Raw genomic sequence first — 21,447 nt, 5'->3', positions numbered from 1 at the left:
GGGACTCCACTCCCCAAGGATTCAGCCCCCGGTATCATAGGCACACTTGGGTGGAGGTGGTTGACTCAGGTCAACCCCTGTGTGTGGTACTCGGTTGGGACTAGCCTTGTGGGAATCCCTGCATGATTACCCAGCAATAAGCACTGTGTGCTTGTGTGTCCCAGCACCCCATGCTCAGATCTCGGAGCACAGAGCATGGGCTCCTGCCGCTCCCTCCTGTCTCATACCCATTTTCATTCGCCTGTCTTTTCCTTTTTATTTGGCCCCACCAGGCAGGGCTCAGTGCTCAGGACTTACTCCTGACTGTGCTCGGGGATCACTCCTGGCAGGGATTGGGGACCATATGTGGATTCAGGGTTTGAACGTCAGTCAGCTTTGCCCACTGTGCTGTGTCTGTCCTGTAACTGTTCTTTTAAAGTATAGGGTAAAATAATGGCGTATTTGTTGGTATTGTAAGAATCTGCAAGTAAACTGGGGACAACAGGTAGTCAGGATTGTGTCTCTGGGCCGTGACCATGTCTCATACGGCAGGGGCTTTTCTTCTCTCAGGACCTGCTTACTGGGGACAGGGAGATGTCTTGGGACCAGAGCACACGCTTCGCTTGCTGGAGCTTCAGTTTGGTCCTAGCACCTCGTGGTTCCCTGAGCACTGCCAGGTGTGTCCTTCCCCTAAGAATTTATTGGGGGGAGGGGGATCAGAGAGCTAGGACAGAAGTTACGGCTTGTGCCTTGTATGTGGCTGGCTCCGTTTCAATCCCTGGCTCCATGGGGTCTCCTGGGAATTGCCAGAGCTGCCTTGAAGGCCTCTGAGCACCACTGGACTCGGCAGGGCTTGGACAGCTCTGGGCTCCAGGGCCTCCCTCACACAGAACCACTACCCTGTTGACCAGGAATGGCTAGGAGGCTCTTGGGCCATCCCCCACCCCCACTCCATTTAATAAAAGTATTTGGCTGAAGTGTGGCTCAAGTGATGGCATGCCCGGCAGGTAGAGCGCCCTGGGCACAGTCCCCAACACTGCACATTTTAAATTGGAATTCAGATTGAAACATTTTTATTTTTAGGAATTTAATTTTAGCAGTAGCTTGTTATTTTCATGCCTCATCTTTCACACAGCTTACGGTGTGTATTGTTTTTGAAACAGTTGTAAACGGTGATATTTCGGAATTTCCATACCTTACCTGACAGAAGACATGCAGCAGTGGGGCCCTAAGTGCACATTCCCACCTCTAAAGCCTCTGAGTGCAGGGGCCTGTCTGGGTCCCTCAGGACTGTGCTGGGAGGACCCTGGCCCACAGAGTCCCTGCTGCCGGAAGTCCAGCCCTGCCCTGTCACTGATAGCAGCGCACCCGGCCCTGTACAAGTTTCTACCTGTTCCTGAGTTTCTGAGCACTTTGCATGTGTATACCTCACTCAAGCTAGACACCTGCCTTCAGAACCATGTGTCCTTTGAGGTGTCAGCCCTGTTCTCTCTTCCATGGGACGCCCACGCTGCTCCACAGACGGTCCTTGTTCTGTTTGAAGTGGGTATGAACTGTCTGGCAGGTTCACAGATCTGGAAGTGTCTCTGCATGGTTGGTATTTTGGCCCTCTTTGTGCACATCTCCATCCAGAGTCCACCTCCTTCTGGAACTTGGTGTCACGTCTCCCGGGATGGACAGGATAGAAAACTTGCTCATGGAGGAGGGAAGTAAGATTTTGCTGAACAGTGAATGTGCCTTTGGGGAGCCTCATGCCTACTCCTCTCAGTAGCAGCTGTTTCTCCAAGTCAGGTGTTCGGTGGGCCTCCATAAATCTTCAGGTTGCGCTCCCCTCCCCCTTTTTTAAATTTTTGGTTTGGGGGTTATATCCAGCAGTGCTCAGGGACTATTCCTGGCTCTCTTTAGGAGTGACCCCTAGCAGTGACGGTGGTGGTGGCGTGTGTGTGCGCGCGCGCGTGTGTGATCTTATGTGGTGCCAGGGTTTCAAACCAGGACATCAAGCAAGTGCCTCAACCTCTGTGCTGCCCAGCCTTCAGCTTGCAGTTCACATAGTACCTCGCACAAGCACACGTGACCTCCTAGAAAGACTCCTGTGGGGTTAGCCATAGTGTACTTGCACCCTGGGGTGCTAAGGCAGACCACTAATGGCAGCTGTGAGTTCCTGGGTCTCCTATCTTGGTCATGGACTTCTTGGGACAGCCTGTTGACGCAGGACCAGGGGCATAAAATGTCCAACACTCCTACCAGACCATATCTTAGCAGTGCAAACCCCTGGGGCCAGGGGGCGGGGGTGAAGCAGGGACAGTGAGACCCTCTCGGGTTAGGAATGGACAAAGGCCGCTCTCATCTTCCTTTGCCCACTCTTACAGCTGGACAGGCGGCAGGACAGCAGGGATCTCACCCATGTGCACGTGGCCATGGCTGGCGACTAAGGAAGGCTGAGGACAGGGAACCACTGAGGGTCAGTCCTAGGGGACCCAGCATCAAGGTACAGAGCAACAGGTCAAGCGAGGGGACGGTGACAGCTCCAGCTGCAGATCCCAGACCAGGAATGTGTATACCCGACAGAGAAGTATAGGAACAAGACCAGGCCATTGTACTCAGGAGGCTAGCAAATACTGATGGACAGAACATAAGACATTGTACACTGGACTAGCTATTGAAGGACATAACAAATGATGTCGTACATGGGTTAAATAAAGGAGAGGCCTGGACATTGAGGAGAGATCCAGGCCCATCTACTTAGACTGCAATAAATTGATTTCAAATTGCAGTCTAAGTAGACACAATAAGAAACTGCAATAAAAAAAAATAAGAGTGGACTGAGGCTGGAGCGACAGCACAACAGGTAGGGTGTTTGCACCCCAACCCGGGTTCGATTCCCAGCATCCCATATGGTCCCCTGAGCACCGCCAGGAGTAATTCCTGAGTGCAAAGCCAGGAGTAACCCCTGAGCATCGCCGGATGTGACCCCAAAAGCAAAATAAAGAAAAAGGAGTGGACAAAGGTGAAGGGATGGGATGGAGGTGATCGGGGCTCAGCTGAGGTTGGCCAGGAGGGGCGCAGGTGTCCCTAGAAGCACTGGGAAGAGGGAGGCCTGGGGTGTGCTGGACCCCCATAGATATGGAAGAACTGCAAGGAGAGCTGAGCGAACCAGGGGGCTGTGCAGGCAGGGCGAGTGGGGGGTGATGGCCAGAGGACTTACCGTCCCTTCTGCAACAGCCCCTTGGAAAGACGCTCCCGATAACGCCTCCCCAAGGCAAACCTGACACGACCTCCTGAAACACCTTCCTGAGAGCACACGACCATGACCTGCCTTCCTGCCAGCCCCTGCAATACACACGCTCCTGCGACTCACCCCGACCCTCCTGAAAACACCCGCGACACACCCACCCTGCAACACAGCGCTCCCGCGAAGCCGCCGGAGACGCACGCCGCAAGGGCGTTGGCCTAGTGCTAGGGGCGGGGCCTGAGGGCCGGGGCGGGGCCTAGCGGGGGCGGGGTTTGCGGCCGCCGAGCGCCGAGGCGGAGCCTGGCGGGGGCGGGGTCTGCGCGCCGGGGGCGGAGTTTGAGGCCGCTGAGCGGCGGGGCGGGGCCTGCGTGCAGGGGCGGGGCTTGCAGCCGCCGAGCGCGGGGGCGGGGCCTGCGCGCCGGGGCGGGGCCTGCGCGCCGGGGCGGGGCCTGGCGGGGGCGGCCCGGGGCGGGGCCTCGGCGCTGTCCGGTGCTGAAGCGGCGGCGGCGCGGAGAGCGCGGGGAGGAGCCGGCGCGCTCGCACCCGGGACCGGGCGTCGCTGGGCCGCGGGCCGCGGGCATGGGGCGGCCGCCGCTGTCGCTGCCGCTGCCGGTGCTGCTGCTGCTGCCGGCCCTGGGCCTGCCCGCCGCGCCCGCCCCCCGCCGGCAGCTCCCGGGGCGCGCGGGTGAGTGGGCGCGGGCCGGGGGAGGGGCGCGCGTGCGGCCGGGGGGCGTCTCCGGGGGCCGCCGCGGCGGGCGGGGGTTCCCGGTGGGCCTCAGTTTCCCCGCGGGTGCCTCCTGCAGTCCGGCCCGGGGTCCGGGTCGGGGCCGTGGGTCCAGCCTCCCGGAGCGCGCCGGACGTTCGCGCGGAGCCGCGGCCTCCTGGCCTCGGCGAACAATGGGCGGGGGCCGGCTGGGGGGCCGGAGGAGGGCCCGCGGGGTCGGGGGCCTGGGGGGCCGAGAAGGGCCCGCGGGGACGGGGGCCTGGGCAGGTGGGAGGGGCCGGGCCCGCGCGCACGCACCGGCCTGGGCCCGCCCTGGAGCGCGTCCGACCCCCGCGCGGTGGGCGAGACCAGCGCTGGGCCCCTCCTCGCCCGCACCGCGACAAAGACCCGAGGGGCTGCTCCGGGCCGCCCTGGACCCCCCCGCCGGCCAGGCCCCTTTCGCAGGTCCGGGAGGACGGGCCGGAGGATGCTCGGTGGGAAGGGGCAGGGCCCGGTCCCGTCGCGGGCTCCTGGGGGTCGCTGCCTCCCAGAGAGAGGAAGGGGCGGGCGGCGGAGCGCACAGGTGGAGGGACGCACAGCGTGGACCCGAGCTGCCCTGGACCCGGACTTCCCACGAGGCTGAGTCCTGCACTGGCCACCTTCCCCCTGGGGGGAGAACTGTCCCCGGCCTCGAGCGCGGTCTCACCCGCCTCTCATGCTCTCGGGCGGTCCCAGCTGGGCGACTCCTCGCACCGAGTCCTAGAACGAGGCTCCCGGGCAAATGTGATTCCAGGATGCTCCATGGTTCGTTCCCCCCAGTTGGAACTGGGCTGAGGTGTCACCACGGCCAGAGACAAGGTTCAGCAAGGGACAAGGGGTCACTTCTCATCTGGACAATAAGGGACACTTAGGTTTGACTTGGGGGCCACATCTGGTGGCCCTGGGGCGGGGAAGCTGCTCCCAGAGGGGCTGAGGTCGCCCCTGCTGATGCCCAGGGGTCAAAGCTTAGAGCCTCTCCCCCGCCCACCCACCGAGGAGTGCCCACAGCTGCCTGAGGCTCCTTGCTCACACAGCACCTCCGTGGGCCCCACCTTCTTTTCCTCACGGCTACCTCCCGCCCCCGAGCCTTGCCCCCACCCGCCGTCCTGCTGGGGCCTCCCTCGTGCTCATTGTCCCTGAGCCAGAGCTGAGCCAGGCGGGAACAAGACTTCCCTCTCAGCAGCAGGATCCGACTTCACTCCCAGCCAGAGTACCGCAGGTGGCACCTTCGGGACAGTGTGGCCCTCGGATCCCATGGTCCTCTGTGCCCTGGGGTCCGCGGTTCCTCGTGGTCCTCTGCTCCCCGTGGGCCTCTGTTCCCCGGGGTCCTCTGCTCCCCGTGGGCCTCTGTCCCCCATGGGGTCCTCTGGTCTCTCGGGTGCTCTGCTCCCCGGGCCCTTCTCTCTGGGTCCCCCGTGGCTCCAGGAGGTCCTTGTGTTTCGGATGTCCCCCATAAGTCTTACCTCAGTGTGATCTCTTTGTCTCTAAGTCATCTGACTCTTCAGGGTCCAGGAGGCAGAATGTGTCCCTTCCTCAGGCAGCCCGAGATTTCAGGGCAGTTCTGTCAGCCTCTTTAATCCGCACGTTTTTGCTTGCCGGCCGGAGGAGAGAGTCGCCCTCTCGGAGTCTGCCGGGGAGGCTGGTCGGACCTGGTTCCGTGCACCTGCCCTGGAGACCGGCAGCGCTTGTTTCCTCCCTTTGTTTTTGCCTCCCGACTTGCCCACACGCATTTTCATTCACCAGCGGGCTCAGAGATGCTGAGGAGGAGAGAGCAGCAGGATTCCCCCTTGCTTTGTGAACTAGATGGCGTGATTGTTTATTTTTAAATCAAATGATCCTCCTTCCACAAAAGCACGAATCCATTTTGCTTCCTGGGTGTGGAGCTGTTGGTCTGTGGCAGCGACAGCTCACCCCTGGTAGGCTGCCCCCCCGCTGCCTTCTCCGCCGCCCCCTCCACCCTCCTCAGGTGCCGTGTCCCCACACGGAGGCCTGGGGGTGGGGGCGTGGGACCCAGAGCCCTGGGTGGAGCTGAGGTGTGGCAGGCGCCTGCGTCAGAGATGGCAGCGGATGTGTCTCACTTGGGGGTGCTCGGGGAATGCCAGGCGTTTCGTGGCTGCTCCTTGGTGCTGAGCTGGGCTCTGCGGCCAGCCCTTTCCAGCTCTTGCTCCAAGATGGCCCGTGTCTGTGCTGGTTACCAAGGTCACCGTTCGGTGGTGCCCACGGGTGTAGGGGCTGCTTAATACTCGGTAATCTGCTTTTCCTTTTCCTCCCTGCTGCTGGCGAAGGCCACGGGGGATGCATGCTAGGAGTTAACACACACCTTGGAAACTGGCTTGCTCTGAGGGTGGGCTGCAGCCTGGTCTCCTCAGGGGCCTGGGGTTTGAGATGCGGGTGGGGATGGAGCCCAGGCAGGGCCCAGTTCTGTGAGGCTAGTTCTTCCGTAGACTAATAATGTCTACATTCCGGGCCTGTTCTGTTGTTTGTCCTTGCAGCGAGCGTTACTAAGTTGCGAATGCAGATAATTTAGCCATTTTTTCCTCAGATATTTGAAAGTAGGGGGGAGTGAGGAAGAGAAGAGGGAGGGCGTTGGGTCAGCCGACCAACTGACGAGACCGGCTTGCACTCCGAGGGCCTTAGGTCTCTGCTCCCTCTCAGAGCTGTGCTGAGAATTTCAGGATTCCCTCTGAGGGAGCGTCACTCTGGCCCACGCTGAAAACCAGCCTCTGGCTTGGGGTGGCAGATACTCGGGGAGGGGCAGGCCGGGTGCAAAAATACTGCTAGTTCAAGGGTCCTTGCGTGTGAAGGGGGAGCTCTGGACGAGGCAGCGGGCTTCACGCAGACCGTGCCAGGGCTCGAGCCCAGCGCCTGTTCTGACACGCGGTTCCGTGTCCAGAGTGGGCAGACGGCCGGACCGGCCGAGCTCCATCCCGTAGCATGCCTGCGGCTGCCCCAGGCCCAGTGTCTGGAGAGACCTCTGTGAGTGCAGCCCACCTGGCATCGTGCGTGGACACACACGTGCAGGCACTGGGGACCAGACAGCGCCACTCCTGCGGCCTCCGTCCCGCACTCCTGGACTTAATTTTTCAATCTGGTTAGTAGGAGGCCAGAAGCCCCGAGAGGCAGAAGTGTCCGCTTCCTGCTCCTGGGGCGGGGAGGAGGCCTGTTTGGAGAGCGGGCGCGGCCCTCCTGCAGCGGGCTGGTTCCCATGGCATTTGGTGGGGCACCTGGTGGGAGCCGGACTTTGGCCCGGAGGAGTGGGCGTGTGCCCTGGGCAGCACCTGTGTGTGGCCTGCCCCGCCAGGGCCTGGGAGGGAATGGGCGTCCACAGTGCCAGAGCGCTCCTGGGCCCCTTGCCACCGTTTGCTACTTTGTTGCGCCTGTTCTCTCCAGTGGACTTGACTTTGATCCAGAAACTGAGGCTGCGCCCTCGGCAGATGTTCCCAGCCCCGCTCAGAGGAAGCGCGAGAGCAGCACCCTTTACCACCTGAGAGCTTCCGAGGCCAGGGTCATGGGTAGCCCGGGTCATAGGTCAGCCCATCCCCCAGGCCTGACCACCTGGCCCTCGCCCCCGCGTGGCCTCTCAGGGCCAGTGTGCGGCCGTGTGAGCTCAGCACGGCCCTGGCTTCCTTCCGTCTCCGTTTCGGGAGAAAGCAGAGATTGCGGTGGCCAAGCAGGAGGGGTCGGTCCTGGGCTGCTCATCAGATTCTGGCCCCCGGGACCTCCATCTTTTCTAGCACGTTCTCCGGGAACAGGCAGGGTTTGTGTCTGGCAGGCAGCGCACTCCGCTTCGGCCCCCGGGGCCAGGGCCTGCAGAACGCTGGGCAGTGCTGGCGGCTCTCAGCTGTCTCCACGCCGGTTTCTCTTGGCCGAGGGACTTTGTGCTTGGAAACGAATGCCCTGTTTTTCGTTTATTTTTCAGCTTTACTGAAATAAAATTGGCACGTGGCGCTGAGGAGATCTGTGAGTCTACAGTGGGTGCTAACTCATCCCCTCGATCTGCTGCTGCTTTTAGGCTGACAGCATTGAATATTTACTCGCAGTAACTTTTTTTTTGCTTTTTGCTTTTTGCTTTTTGCTTTTTTTCTGGGTCACACCCAGCGATGCACAGGGGTTACTCCTGGTGGTGCTCAGGGGGCCATATGGGATGCCGGGAATTGAACCCTGGTCAACTGCATGCAAGGAAAGCACCCTACTTGCTGTGCTACCGCTCAGGCCCCAACTCTCAGCAACTTTTAAGTATATAATAGAGAACTGTGGTCGTTCGTCAGTCAACCCCAGGTTATTTAATGAATAATCATTTCATGAATAAGTGGACATTGGTACCTTTTGATCAACAAGCCGGTTTCTCCATTCCCTAATCCAGGTGACGGCTCTTCTTTCTGTTGCTGTGAGCTTGACATTTTACAATTCCACAAATAAGTGTTGCCTTTCTGTGTTGGCTGCCCTCAGCAGAGTGCCCGGGAGGCTCATCTGCTCTGTCACGGTGGCGATTTCTTCTCCAGCTTGAGTGACCTGGCGTTGCCTTCCCCTGGGTGTGGTGTGTTCTTCCTCTGTTCTCTGGACAGAGCACTGTTTCGGTGTCTTGCTAGAACGACTCGCTTCAGGGAATGGGACCAGATAGACTCCAGGCAGGGGCCTTATCTCTGTGGAGACACACTCAGGAGTAGGCTCGCTGGGTCAGGTGGTAGCTACCCTTAATTTCTTTGGTTTCCAGTAGTGGCATCTCGCTTCCACTCCCACCGCAGGGCACAGTTTGCTTTGTCCTCACGGGCACCTCTTAGCTCTTGTGTTCTCCTAACGGTGATTGTGTGATTATAACTGATCCTTTATCGGTGATACCAAGCACCTTCTCGGTGCCAGGGAGACATTTGGATTTCTTCTTTGTGTCCTTTTCCTGGTGGTGCTCAGGGATACTCTCAGTGGGGTGGGAGTCAAGGGTTGAGGTGGGCAGCAGCTGCGCTGGTCTTCTTGGCCCCACCCATGCCAATGCTTTGCCCATTGAACAACCTCTCCAGTGCCCGATGGTCTTAGAGCACAAAAGTTCATTTTTGCTCTGCGTAGTTCCTCTGTCTACTCTCTAGAACACACCTTTGTAAAATCAGGGTCTGTCTTTACCTGACTTATTTCACGGCGCATGACCCTTGTGGGTCTGTGGTGTTGTTGGTGCCACAGGGCTTAATCTTCTGTGCTGGACCAAGTGATACCTCACTGTGTATGCACACCGTTTGCCGCTTCCGTCCCTGCAGCCCTGACGTGGTGCAATGTCTCTTCGAATCAGTCTCTGTATTTCATTGGCGTAATACAGTGACGGGTCGTACGGAACGTCTGCTGTCAGTCTCTGTTCCTTGTCTGAGGCGGTCTCGTCTCTCAGGAGGAGAGACAGGGAGCATCTTCTCGTGTGCCTGTCGGCTGCCGGGCTCTGGGGTGTGTGCAGCAGGTGCCAGGGACCCCCCGCAGTGGAAGGCAGTGCGGGGGCGAATGCAGGGGGCAACTCGTGGTCCCTGGGAGCACCAGGACCCCCGCCCGGGGCCTGGCTGCTGTGGTGCCTTTCGTGTGGGGCGACGTCACGTTGGTGAGACGAACTTCAGAAGAGAGCGACCTGTTTGCACAGGCGGCGGCGGCAGCCCAGGTCTGAATCACCAGCGTTGACAGGCCTGGCCACGGTGGCGGGTGTCTCTTCCCTGGGGCTGTGGCTCTGTCCAGCTCAAGGCAGCAGTGAGCCCGGGGCAGGCTGAAGCCGGCTCAGCATGTTTGGTCTCTGGGCTGGCCTGTCTCGTGGTGGGCCCTGGGACGCAGCTGCGCCGTCCAGGCCTCTGCCAGCACCTGAGGCATGTGGAGCTTCCCGCGCCGTCTCTGCCTCAGCTGGGAAAGAGGCGGAGGTTGGGGCCCCTCACTCCCTCTCTCAGTTCCCGGGAAATGCAGGGGCCAGTTCCGAGGGCTAGAGCCTGTTCCAGACCAGCTGTGGCACAGTGCCCTGACCCACAGGAGGGGACGATGTCCAGCTGGGCAGGAACCGCAGGTGCTGTGCGGAGCCCGGGAGATGTGGCCAAGACACCCAGCGGCGGCCTCGCGGGTCACTGTCGGACGCTGGGGGGAGACCCCAGCTCTGCCAGAGCTGACGGGCGTGAGGAGGGGTCTTCGTCCTGCCCGTTCCTGGGCCTGGGTCACATGCTAACAACTGAGGCTGTGCTGGGTTTGTTCTGGGGCCACCTCAGGCAGTGCTTAGGGCTTCCTCCTGACTCTGCACCCAGGGGTCACTCCAGGAGGCCCGGGGTGGGTTTCCGGGGATGGACCCCAGGACAGCCATGTGCCAGACAGTCCCTGTACTATCACTCGGGCTCTGGAATATCATATCATGGAAAGTGACATTGCTTGGCAGGTCTGAGCCTCTGCCTAATTGAGTTTTTTTGAAAATGCGTCATCACAAGTAGTAATATGTTTTCTGTGTTTGAAAAACAGTCGCACGGAGCTAGTTTGGTTCTTTTCAATAAGAATAGCCAATGGTAAGAACACTTCAGGATTTGTTTTACCTTGCCCTAAAGAGCCGAACGTCTCTGACGGCAGGAAAGCAGGCTGCAGTGGCCTCGTCCCCCGCATGTGTGAGGGGACAGGGAGCAGCCAGGAGACACCCGTGTGCAGAGCCCCTCGCTCCGCTCGTCGGCTCTGGGTGGGCTGTGTGGCCACAGGGATGGCCGTGCCCTCTGGAGACCACTGGCCTCCCGGCTCAATCTCTCACTGGGGGGTGTGTGTCATCACACACGCTGGGGCGGGTTTGAGCCTCTCCTGGCCTGCCGAGGTTGTTTCTGGCATCTGGACTGTGGAGTGTCACTGTGATGGCCTCGCAGAAGCAGAGGGTGGCCCTCAGTGGGCAAGCCACCAGACACGCCTCTGCCTGGACGCCCTCTGGTGGGGGGGGCCGAGCCCACCCGCCGTGTGCTGCCCCCCCCCCCGCACTCCTGCCTCCACCCTCTCTGCAGAAGGTGGGGCTGTGGTGTCCACAGGGCGGCCCACTCCTCCCGCCGCTGCCGAGACCCTCTGCCCCTCAGGGCCCTGCCCGCCCATGGCCCCCCAGTTTGCCCCCCTCTGGGCGCTGGCTTGAGGGAGAAGCGTGTGCCTGGTGCCGGGCAGGCCCAGGGAATGGGGGGCTGGCCCTGGTGCCCGACCCGGAGGCAGCGCCATGGGGCTGGGGCTCCCGGGCAGAGACGTGGGCGTGGGTGGCTGGGTCCTGGTGCTCGGCTTCTCGGCCGTCCTGCAGGAGAGCGGGCCACCCTCCGCTCTGCTCACGGCTCTGCGGGGCCCTGAGCCTGGGGGCGGTGCCCGTGCCCCAGCCCCGACTCTGTCTCCGCCAGACTCCCCGTCCTGCTGCTGTGGCAGGGTTGTGGCGTGTGGCTGCCTGCCACACCTTCTCCGGGCTGCTGGGCAGAGGCCACGCATGGTGGCATCCCCGGTGCAGCCTTCGTGCAGGGTGGGCTCTGGACGCGTGCGCCCGGGGCAGGCTCACACCCAGCTTTGTGACAGGAAGTGTCAGGCGAGCTACAGACATTCTCGTGGAGACTGCGGGGCTGAGCCCTGCTGCAGCCTGGCCTGGGCAGGCCGGGTGGGGGTGTGGGACGTGTCGGATGTGTGGATGTGCACAGTGTGTGGGGCTGTGTGGTGTGGGTATGTGTGGTGAAGGTGTGCTCTGTGTGCCGTGAGGCGTGTGTGGTGTGGGAGCATGGGGGGTGTGTATGTGGTACGTTGTGTGTGGGAATGTGGGGGGGGGCATGTGTGGTGGACCGTGTGTGGCGGTGTATGGTGTGTGTGTGGTGTGGGACGTGTGTGGTAGGGGGTGTGTTTGGTGTGAGGCGTGTGTGGTGTGGGAGCATGGGGGGTGTGTATGTGGTACGTTGTGTGTGGGAATGTGGGGGGGGCATGTGTGGTGGACTGTGTGTGGCGGTGTATGGTGTGTGTGTGGTGTGGGACGTGTGTGGTAGGGGGTGTGTTTGGTGTGAGGCATGTGTGATGTGGGGGTATGGTGTGGTGTGGGAGTGTGTGTGCTATGTGTGTGTGGTGTGTGAGGTGGTATGTGCGTGGTGTGTGTGTGTGGTGTGGGGGGGTGTGGTGCATGTGATGATATGTGTGTGGTGTGTGTGTGGTGTGGTCGCATGTGAGAGTGTGTAGTGTGTGTGTGGCGTGTGTGTGTGGTGTGGGAGTGTGTAGCATGGGGCGTGTGTGGTGTGGGGTGTGCAGGACTGTGTCGCGCCTGGGGTGCTGAGGCTCCTTGTGCACTGCCGCTGTGTCCCACGCACACGTGGAGAAGCTGCCAGGCCTGGGTTCCGCCGGTGGCTCTTCTTGCCGGAGGCAGGAAGGACAAGGACGGGCGGCAGCCCCGAGCCTGCCCCTCACAGCGTCTCTGTCGGCGTCGAAGCCGACGGCAGCCTTGTACTGCTTAGCTGAGGATTCCTCCCTCAGTGGAAAAGTATTTTTCAGAGTCAAGAGTAGACTTGGAGGAGACTGGAGTTTGGCGTCCGCATGTCGCCCGTTTCCTGGCTTCTCTGGCGGCCCGGTTGGTCCTCGCGGACCAGGGGCTGGCGTTTTGGTCTGGCCTCGCCGTAGAGGATGTGGGTGCAGCGACAGGGAAGAGCCAGGGTAAGTGTCGCCGCCACCCCACGGGAGCGGGAGTCCAGGAGACTGTCCGCAGAGCGGCCAGGGAGGGGACGCAGAGCCGGTGTCCGGGACGAGATGGGTGCTGGGCTCTGCCCCGGCTCTGGGAAATGAGGCTCACCCAGGCCAGCGTGCGCTCTCAGTGGCGGGTTAGGGCACCGGGGCAGACGGGGCTGTTCCGGAGCCCGGGTTTCCGACGCCCACCGCGGGCTGGCAGAGGGCTGACACCCCAGTTCCCCGGAGCTGCGCTGGACGGACTGCACAGAGAGACGGTGTTTAATGACTCAGTGTTTTTCATAGGAATGCAAAGGCTGTGACTTATTCAGGTCAAGCATCCCGGAAGGAGGGAGGCTCCCGCCGGCCTGTGCAGAGTTACGTAAAGCACGCAAGGGCGAAGGGTCCCGAGACCAGCTGCACGCGAAAGCCTCGCGCTCGGGCCTGCGACACCACCACAGCTGGGGCCACCGGGGGTGAACTGGAGAGGCTTGGGGGACCCTGTGGCGCCAGGGATCGAGCGAGAGCTGCCTCGTGCGGCCCTGAGCCTTCACCGCATCCTGTCGCTCCCACCACAACTGAAAATGTCAACAAGAAAGTAAACAACCCGGCTCAGGTGTGTGATGTGTGCGGCCGGCTGCTCACACGGGTTCAGCAGGGGGCGCTGTGACTGCCCGCCCGTGGGTGTGTGTGTGTGTGTGTGTGTGTAGGGAAATTCCGCAGGGGAAGCCACTGGTGTTACTTTGGGTTGTGGTGTTGTTTCCCCTGTCAAATGCTCGATCGATTGTGGAAGGCAAAAGCATTTGCATTTCAACAGTGTGTCAGCTTTATAAATGTGGAGTGACACTGAAACGGTCTGAAATTTAAGCAGGTCAATAGTTTGGGGGCAAAATTATAAAATTGAATGTGTAGGTAGCCTATTTATACTGCTAGAGATGCACTTTATTTAATTTTATTGCTATTATTAAATGCTATTTTATTTTTATAAACCTGTTCATGATGATTTATTACATTCACTATTCCAACACCAGTCCTGTCACCGTTAGTCCTTCCCACCATCATAATTTCCAATTTTCCCAACCACCACCCAAACGTGCCCCACTAACTGGGCCTAAATCATTCATTTTGTATAGCTTGTTATGAATAATTCACTAAAAATAATCAAAAAAGATTTTCTTTGAAGAAAGTGTCGAGAGTCTTGTACTTCACCCTGGAGCCTTTATAAGAGACTACTAACATCTTGTTACAGGTGAGGTCTTGTGTGCTAATATTTTCTTAATCGAGTTTGGTTGCCTTCTACTTTATGTCCCATCCAATGTGGCGTCCCGCTCCCAGAATATCAGTGATGTAGAGTATGGGATGGTCTCGGATGCTCCAGGAATTCTAAAAGTTCCAATGGGATGGGATGGGGCTGGAGCGATAGCACAGCGGGTAGGGCGTTTGCCTTGCACGTGGCTGACGAGGCTGACCTGGGTTCGATTCCTCTGCCCCTCTCAGAGAGCCGGCAAGCTACCAAGAGTATCTCGCCCACACAGCAAAGCCTGGCGAGCTCCCCTGGTGTATTCCATATGCCCAAAACAGTAACAAGTCTCACAATGGAGACATTACTGGGCCCGCTTGAGCAAATCGTGAACAACAGGAGGACAGTGCTACAGTGAATGGAATGACACAGCTCGAGTTAGATTTTCAACTGGACGTGACTTTGGGGTCCAGATGCATCTCTGCAGCTTGTTGATCTCTTTCGAGATTTATTTATGAGTCTCTGGATCATTAACTCAGGCCAGTTAATTTGCTTCTGTGATGCCAGAGGCAGTCCATGGGCATGACGGCCAGGGTCCTGGTAGAACCGGGGCTGGGGGGAGTTGCTCATCCCTGACTCAGGGAGAGTCTGGAGATTTTGGTCATAAAACCCGCATACCTGAGTTCTTCGACAGATTCACTCCTGGATGAGGCTTGTCCCAGAGCTGTGGAGTTCAGCCATGAGCTTGGCGGTGATTGGGTTCTGGTGGGTTTTGGCTGCTGGGGCTCTACTGGGGCGGGTGGTGGGCTCTCCTGCCAGCCTCCGGGGTGCCCCAAAGGAGACATCCTGGGGCAGGGTCTTGGAGCAACTCTCTAGATGTATCCTTTAAGGAGAGATATGCAAGCAAGCTATTACCTACATTGATGTGTATTTAAAGATTTCTTTTTATCCTGGGTTCCAGGAGCATAAAAGGGAGCAGATAAATTCATCAAACAGCACAAAATTTTATATCATGGGGCTTTTCTCTTGATGTTGGTCTATTTAAAAATTTTATTCTTTTTCTTTGTTTTTGGACCATACCTGGAGATGCTCAGGGCTCCCTCAAGGCTATTCACTCAGGGATCACTCCTGGCAGGCTCAGGGGACCCATACAGGGTGCTGGGATTGAGCCCAGGTCGGCTTGTGCAAGGAAAGTGCACACCACCTGCTGTGTTATCACTCTGACCGTATTGATGTTGATTTAAACTATCACTGGTTTTATCCTATGGAAACCTAAGTTTTGTGGTAGAAATATAAAGATTTTGAACAAAAATCCCTAAATTAAATTTTTAAAATAAGAACATAAAAGCCATCTGACAAAAGTTACCTGAGTGATAGAATATTGTCTCGGGCGGGGGGGGGGGGACATACTTCAGGAACATGTAGACAACAGAAGGGACCTAAACAGTGTCACTGACATTTGAACATGACATCCAACTGAAAACAGCCTCTCCCGCTGCCAAGACCAGGCCAGGGCCTCGTTCTGAAAGACTGCCCAGGAATGAGCAGACTGTCGCCTTATCCCCAGTAAAGAACCTTCTTCAGGGAAATCAGAAGCTGCTGTGTTGCCTCATGAAATCCTTGGCCAAGTGGAGGAAGAACACAAGAGATGGCACAGGGCTTGGGCAATGCCCTGCACACAATGCTGGTTCCATCCCACTCACCTCACGTTCTCCAGAGCACCACTGAGCATCACTCGGACCCTAAGGGCCCCGGCCACTGGGAGGGGAGGCAAGGCGGCAGTAATGGGGGATGGCTGTGCCCACTGCCCGTCCTGCCCACCTGACCTCCCACAGACTAGAATCTAAGCCCTTAGCATGTCTGTTAGGACCTTCCCCACGCCCGCCTGATACCCCGTCCGTTCCACTCTCTGCCTCCCGTCTCTCTCTGCACCCTGAGAGAAGACGCGGAAGTTCACAGGCATGTGTCACCTAAGTCACAGGCTCCCGGAGTAAGAGACGTCAAGGACCAGGAGAGCGAGCGCCACCGGTGGTGCGGGTGCCGCTGAGCCCACCTAGAGTGTGGTGAAGTCACTCACTGCGGGGGTGCCGAGTACCCCATGGGGCTTCACGCAGGCGGCCAGAGTACGTCAGGGCAGGGCCCCCTCCAGCAGTGGCGCGGAAGTGCATCGTGGCTTAGTCTGGGCGCGGCTGACCTGCTGTGCGTCTCGTGTCCCCGCGGAGTGTCACACGGCTGTCAGCTCAGCTCTGGGTCTCATTGTGTCCCCACTGTCTGTGCGGTGGATGGTTCCGTGAGAGCCAGAACAGCTGGCGCGGGGCTGCCGCCCCTGCATCTGGGTCCACCTCCCCTCCCCGCACCCATGGGCCTTTGCTCCGGCCTTGTGAGGCCACAGGGCTGCCGCCTCTGCAGCACGCTTGGCTCCCAGTCTGAGCGTGGGCACAGCCAGTTTCACACTCAGCACTTTCTGCTGAATAGAGGAATAAACCAATTACAGCCTCCCAGAGAGCAGCCTGCTCCTGGGGGGGGGGGGGCTCATGCGTTTATAAATACCGTGTAAGCAGGGAGTGTCAGCCAAGGGGCGTTCGTCCGTCCCACAGCCCCCGGTCTGCCCAGAAGGAAGCAGAGGGGCTGGAGGCCCAGTGTTGGGGAGAAGGCCCAGCCCTCTGGGTTCCTCCGGGTTGCTCGGGCGCAGGGCTCAGGCCTGTGCTCCCGGCGTCCGAGTGGCAGTGAAGCATGACTGTGTGCGGGTTATACGATGACATGGCAGGGCTGTGTCTGTGCCCTGTGGGCAGCAGCGCTGGTGGCCTTTCCAGGAGAGCAAGTCTCTCTCGTGCCCCTGCCCAGCTCACCAGCAGTGGCATGAAGTGCCACTGAAAGTCAGGGTGTGGGCAGCAGCTGAGACCTCGCTGGGGGCAGCCTTCTGCCCCACCAAGTCCTCCAGGGAAGTCAGACTTAGAGAAGAACTTGCATTTCTATACTTTAGGGTTTTTTGTTTTGTTTCCGGGTCATACCCAGCAGTGCTCAGGGTTTCCTTCTGACTCTGTGCTCAGGGATCACTCCTGTGCGGACCTAGGGGGTCCAGATGGGACATCAGGGACTGAACCTGATTCTGTCGTGTGCAAGACAAGCATCCTGGGTTTTCAAGGTTTTGTTTGGCCAGTATTTATCATGCATCTCTTTAACCTCCAGAAAAGACTTTGAATTTTAGAGTCTCATTCTAGAAACATTTTAGGAAGCTGTTATGATATTCTTAAGCTTGGAAAGTGTCAGGGAATGCTGTTTACTCATCCGGAAGATGTGCATCACCCCGACGATACTAATTCATATTTCTAAGTGATAGCAGTGGCAAGTGTCAGTGGGCCTCGTGTTCTCTTTACATAGAACTGCCTTTTCCAGATCAGCTTGATGACTTGCTCATGAAGGACAAAACCTAAGCCTTTCAAAGCCACTGTCCCACAAGGAGGTGCTGTGTGCAGCGTAGGAGGCCCCGTGGGCTTTTCCTGAGTATGTGAATCTGGACAGAGCAGGAACAGAGAGTCCCAGTGAGAGTCAGGACGGGAGGTGCAGGGAGGAAGGATAGCTCTGGGGTGGGGAGCAGGGGTCACCCCTTTCTAGGTAGGTGTCCTCGGGCGACTCTGAGGCTTGAGGTGGGACAGAGGGGCTGCTTCCAGCCATCTCCCTGGACTCAGTGCCACTCAGAGTGTTGACCAGCAGAGTAAGGACTGTAGTGAGTGTCCATCTTCTTGGCCATGAAGGCCACTGGGAAAAATTGCGGGTATTTCCCTGGATCCATTCTTGAGAGTGAGCAGAATCCATACACAACTCTACAGTTGGGTGGGAAGAGATCCCATTGTCCTGAGTTCCTGCTGTGAAACTGCACACTTGGATCTTCAGACCTGCAAAGATCAACAGTGCCACCATTCTCCAGAACTTTCTCCTCCTCCAGGACATCCCCTTTTAAAACTTCCCCTCAGAACCTTTCCCTCCACCAGAACCTTTTCCTCGAAACCTTCAGGATCGTCGCCTCCTCCAGGACATTCTCCTCAGAACCATCCCCTCCTCCAGGACCTTCTCTTCAAAACCTTACCTTCAGAAACTTCCCCTCTTCCAGAACCTTCCCTTCAGAACTTTTCCCTCAGAACTGTTCCCTCCTCCAGGAAATTTTCTCAGAACCTTGTCCTCCTCCAGAACCTTCTCCTCAGAGCCTGCCTCTCCTCCAAGACCTTCCCCTCAGAACCTTACTCTGAGAATCTTTCCCTTCTTCAGAACCTTCCCCTCCAGGTACTTCCCCTGAGATCCTTCCCCTCAGAATTGTAGCCTCCTCCATGACCTTTTCTTCAGAATTTTCCTCTCCTCCAGGGCCTTCTCCTCAGAACCTCCCACTCAGGGCATTTCCCTCCATTAGAACCTTCCCCTCAGAATTGTCCTCTCCTCCAGGACCTTCTCCTGAGAACCTTCCCTCAGAACTTCCCCTCCTCTAGGAACTTCTCCTCAGAACCTTTACCTCCTCTAAAGCCTTCCCTTCAGAACCTTCCCCTTCTTCAGAACCTTTCACTCATACAGAACCTTCCCTTTCAGGACACCCCCTCCAAATATATCCCCCATCAGAACCTTTCCCTCCTCCAGGACCATCCCCTCAGAACCTTCCCCTCCTCCATGACCTTTTACTCAGAACCTTCCCTCAGAACCTTTTCCTCCCTAGGACCTTCTCCTCAGACCCTTGCCTTCAGAACCTTTCCCTCCTCTAGAACCTTCCTCTCAGAACCTTTCCGCTTATTACAGAACATTTCCCTCCTATGGAACCTTCCCTTCCAGAATCTTCCCCTCCAGAAACATCCCCCTTCAGAACCTTTCCCTCCTCTAGGATTTTTCCTCCAGAAATTTTTCTCAGCACCTTACCCTTCTCCAGAACTTTCAACTCCTCTGGAACTTTCCTTCCAGAACCTTCCCCTCCAGAAATATCCCCCTCTTCAGAACTTCCCCCTCCTCTAGCACTTTCCCCTCAGAACCTTGCCCTCCTCTAGGATTTTCTCCTCAGAACCTTTCCATCAGAACCTCCCCCTTAGAAACTTTTCAGAACTTTCTCTTCCTTCAGTGCCTTCCCATCAGAACAATTCCCTCCTTCAGAACCTTCCCCTTTAGAACTTTCCCCTCCTTCAGGGCCTTCTCCTCAGAACATTTCCCTCTCTCAGAACCTTCCCTTCAGAACCTTCCCCTCAGAATTGTCCCCTCCTCAGGACTTTCCCCTCAGAACTTCCCCTCCTCTAGGACCTTCTTCTTAGAACCTTCACCCTCAGAATCTATGCCTCCTCTAGGAACATTTCCTCAGAACCTTCCCCTTCTCCAGAACTTTTCCCTCCTATAGAATCTTCCTTTCCAGAACGTTTCTCTCCAGAAAGAATCTTCTCGGTACCTTCTTCTTCTCCAGAACCTTCCCCTCAAGAAACTTCACCTCCTCCAGGACCTTCCCCTGAGAACCTTGCCCTCAGAGTCTTCCCCTCCTCCAGGACCTTCTTTGCCCTTGGAATCTTTTGCTTCTCCAGGACCTTCCCTTCAGAACCATCCCCTCCTCCAGGACCTTCCCCTCAGAACCTGCCCTCCTCTAGGACTGTCTATTTAGAACCTTCCACTCATAACCTTTCCCTCCTTCAGAACCTTTTCCTCAGAACTTTGCCCTCAGTACCTTTCCCTTCTTCAGAACTTTTGCCTCCTATGGAAACTTCCCCTCCAAATCTTTCCCTCCAGAGCCTTCTTCCTTCAGAACTTTCTCTTCTCCTTCAGGACATTCTCCTCAGAACCTTCCCATCCTCCAGGATATTCCCCTCAGAATCTCACATTCTCCAGGACATTCTCCTCAAAACCCTCCCCTCATAACTTTCCCCTCCTCCAGAAAATTCCCTACCTAGTTCCCCTCCAGAATATTCCCCTCCTCTGAAATCTTTTCCCAGAACGTTCCCCTCTAGAAACTTCCCCCTTCAGAACATTCTCCTCAGGACCTTCCCCTTCAAAACCTGCCCCTCAAAAATCATACCTACCTTCATAACTTTCCTTACTTTAGAAACTCCCCTAATTCCAGAACCTTCCCCTGACTATAGCAACCTTTAATTTCCAGAAACTCTTCTGCTTCCAGAGCCTTCCCTGCCCCTGGGGATTTTCTGGAGGAGGGGAAAGCTTTCTGTCCCAGTCTCTCAAATGCTCCTCACAGAGAGGAAGGGCCTTACTAAGCTGATACAAATTGAAGAATCTAATTTTTTTCTTTGTTTTTTTGGACCACACCCACTGCTGTTCAGGGCTTACTCTTGGCTCTGTGCTCAGTGATCACTTATGATGGGGACTTTGTGCAGTGCTGGGAATTGAACCCAGGTTGGTTACATGCAAGTCCCTTCACTGTACTGTCTCTCCAGCCCACAGTTGAGAATTTCCCATGCCTTATGCCCTGCTCTTGCCTTCATCCACCTGGGTCTGGCAAGCGGAGGTTCTGGGTTTGTGTCTCCATTGGGCAAACGTGGTTCATCAAAGAGACTTTCAGTTTCTCTGATTCTGAGACTGGTTTCCGCCTGTTGTGGTAGCAGGTTTGGGTATTTTCTTTAAGTGTAAGGTATTGCCTTAAATTGGAAACAGATTTGACAGTTCCTTTGAGTTTACAAATAGCAGACCAAGACAGCCGTCACTTCGGGGCTGGTTCTTGGGGTGTGTGTGGGGGGGGTGGGAGAGTGGTGCAGGATGCTTGGTGGGATTCCTCAGCACCGCAGATTATGGCCTTGATCAAAAATCTGTAGGTTTCAGCATAAAATGAAGTGAAATTTTGAAAATGAAAAGAAGGGAAATCTACTTAAAGCTGTATTTTTTCCTGCCTCTTAACCCAAGCCTGCCCAGTAGACACAGAATGTTCCCTCATCTCTGAGTCACAAGAACAGAGAAGGGGTTTGGTGTATTCTGATGACAAACCAGCCACTTCCTGGGACCCAGCTTCCCTGCCAGGTCAGGACTTGGAACTGGGCGCTCTTGCAGGTGGAACTGTTGGCCAGCGCTGCGCTGCCCCCTGCCTGCCACTTCGGCCAGCACTGAGCCCCCCAGCACTGCCTCAGGGCCACTGGGTCTTGCCCCTGTGAGGAGATGTACAGCCGTGGCCCTGCCTGAATGTCACTCCTCTGTGAGCCCGGCTCTGGTCCCGGGGCTCTGGCCCCTCACACTTCACCCTGCAGGCCCATCGCATCAGACTCCAGAAGCGCCTCGCGGCTTTGTTGCCTCGGTGCAGGGGCTGAGCGTGGGGCGGGGCGCGCATCTCCTCCTGGGGCAGGCCAACTCCCGGGCCCTGCTGGATGGGTGGGCTGGGGAGAGCCGCCCCGGAAGCTTCCACACAGGCTATTACAGGGTTGTGTCTAGTGGGGACGAGTCCACGGCCTCCACCCAGGAGGCCCGTGTCTGGCCCGCAGCGTTCTCTGCCCTCGTGGCCAAGGGGCTTCTTTGGGATCTTCCAGGTGGCGTGGCCAGGGCAGGGCCTGTCACTCGGCGCATCCTTCCTTAGCTCCCTGGAAGCGTCCGGCCTTTTCCCTGGTGCTGACTGTGCTGGTGGGAGTGGGGGTCTGCAGACAGGCCCGGGTGGCACCTCTGCCT

General features: G+C 57.6%; 1 protein-coding gene across 1 annotated transcript in view; it reads left to right on the top strand.

Annotated features, from left to right (window-relative positions):
- The first annotated feature begins 3,672 nt into the window (after nucleotides 1–3,672).
- Nucleotides 3,673–21,447, top strand: part of PTPRN2 (protein tyrosine phosphatase receptor type N2) — a 174,951-nt gene continuing 157,176 nt past the window's right edge. Inside the window, exon 1 of the mRNA XM_056134846.1 lies at nucleotides 3,673–3,896. Within this exon, the coding sequence (XP_055990821.1) occupies nucleotides 3,791–3,896 (106 nt within the window). The 5' untranslated portion in view covers nucleotides 3,673–3,790. The remainder of the gene's footprint in view (nucleotides 3,897–21,447) is intronic.

The sequence above is a fragment of the Sorex fumeus genome, unplaced genomic scaffold (assembly GCF_029834395.1).
Source record: "Sorex fumeus unplaced genomic scaffold, SorFum_2.1 ptg000107l, whole genome shotgun sequence".
In the NCBI taxonomy this organism is placed as follows: Eukaryota; Metazoa; Chordata; class Mammalia; order Eulipotyphla; family Soricidae; genus Sorex; species Sorex fumeus.
This window is presented reverse-complemented; position numbering and strand designations above follow the sequence as displayed.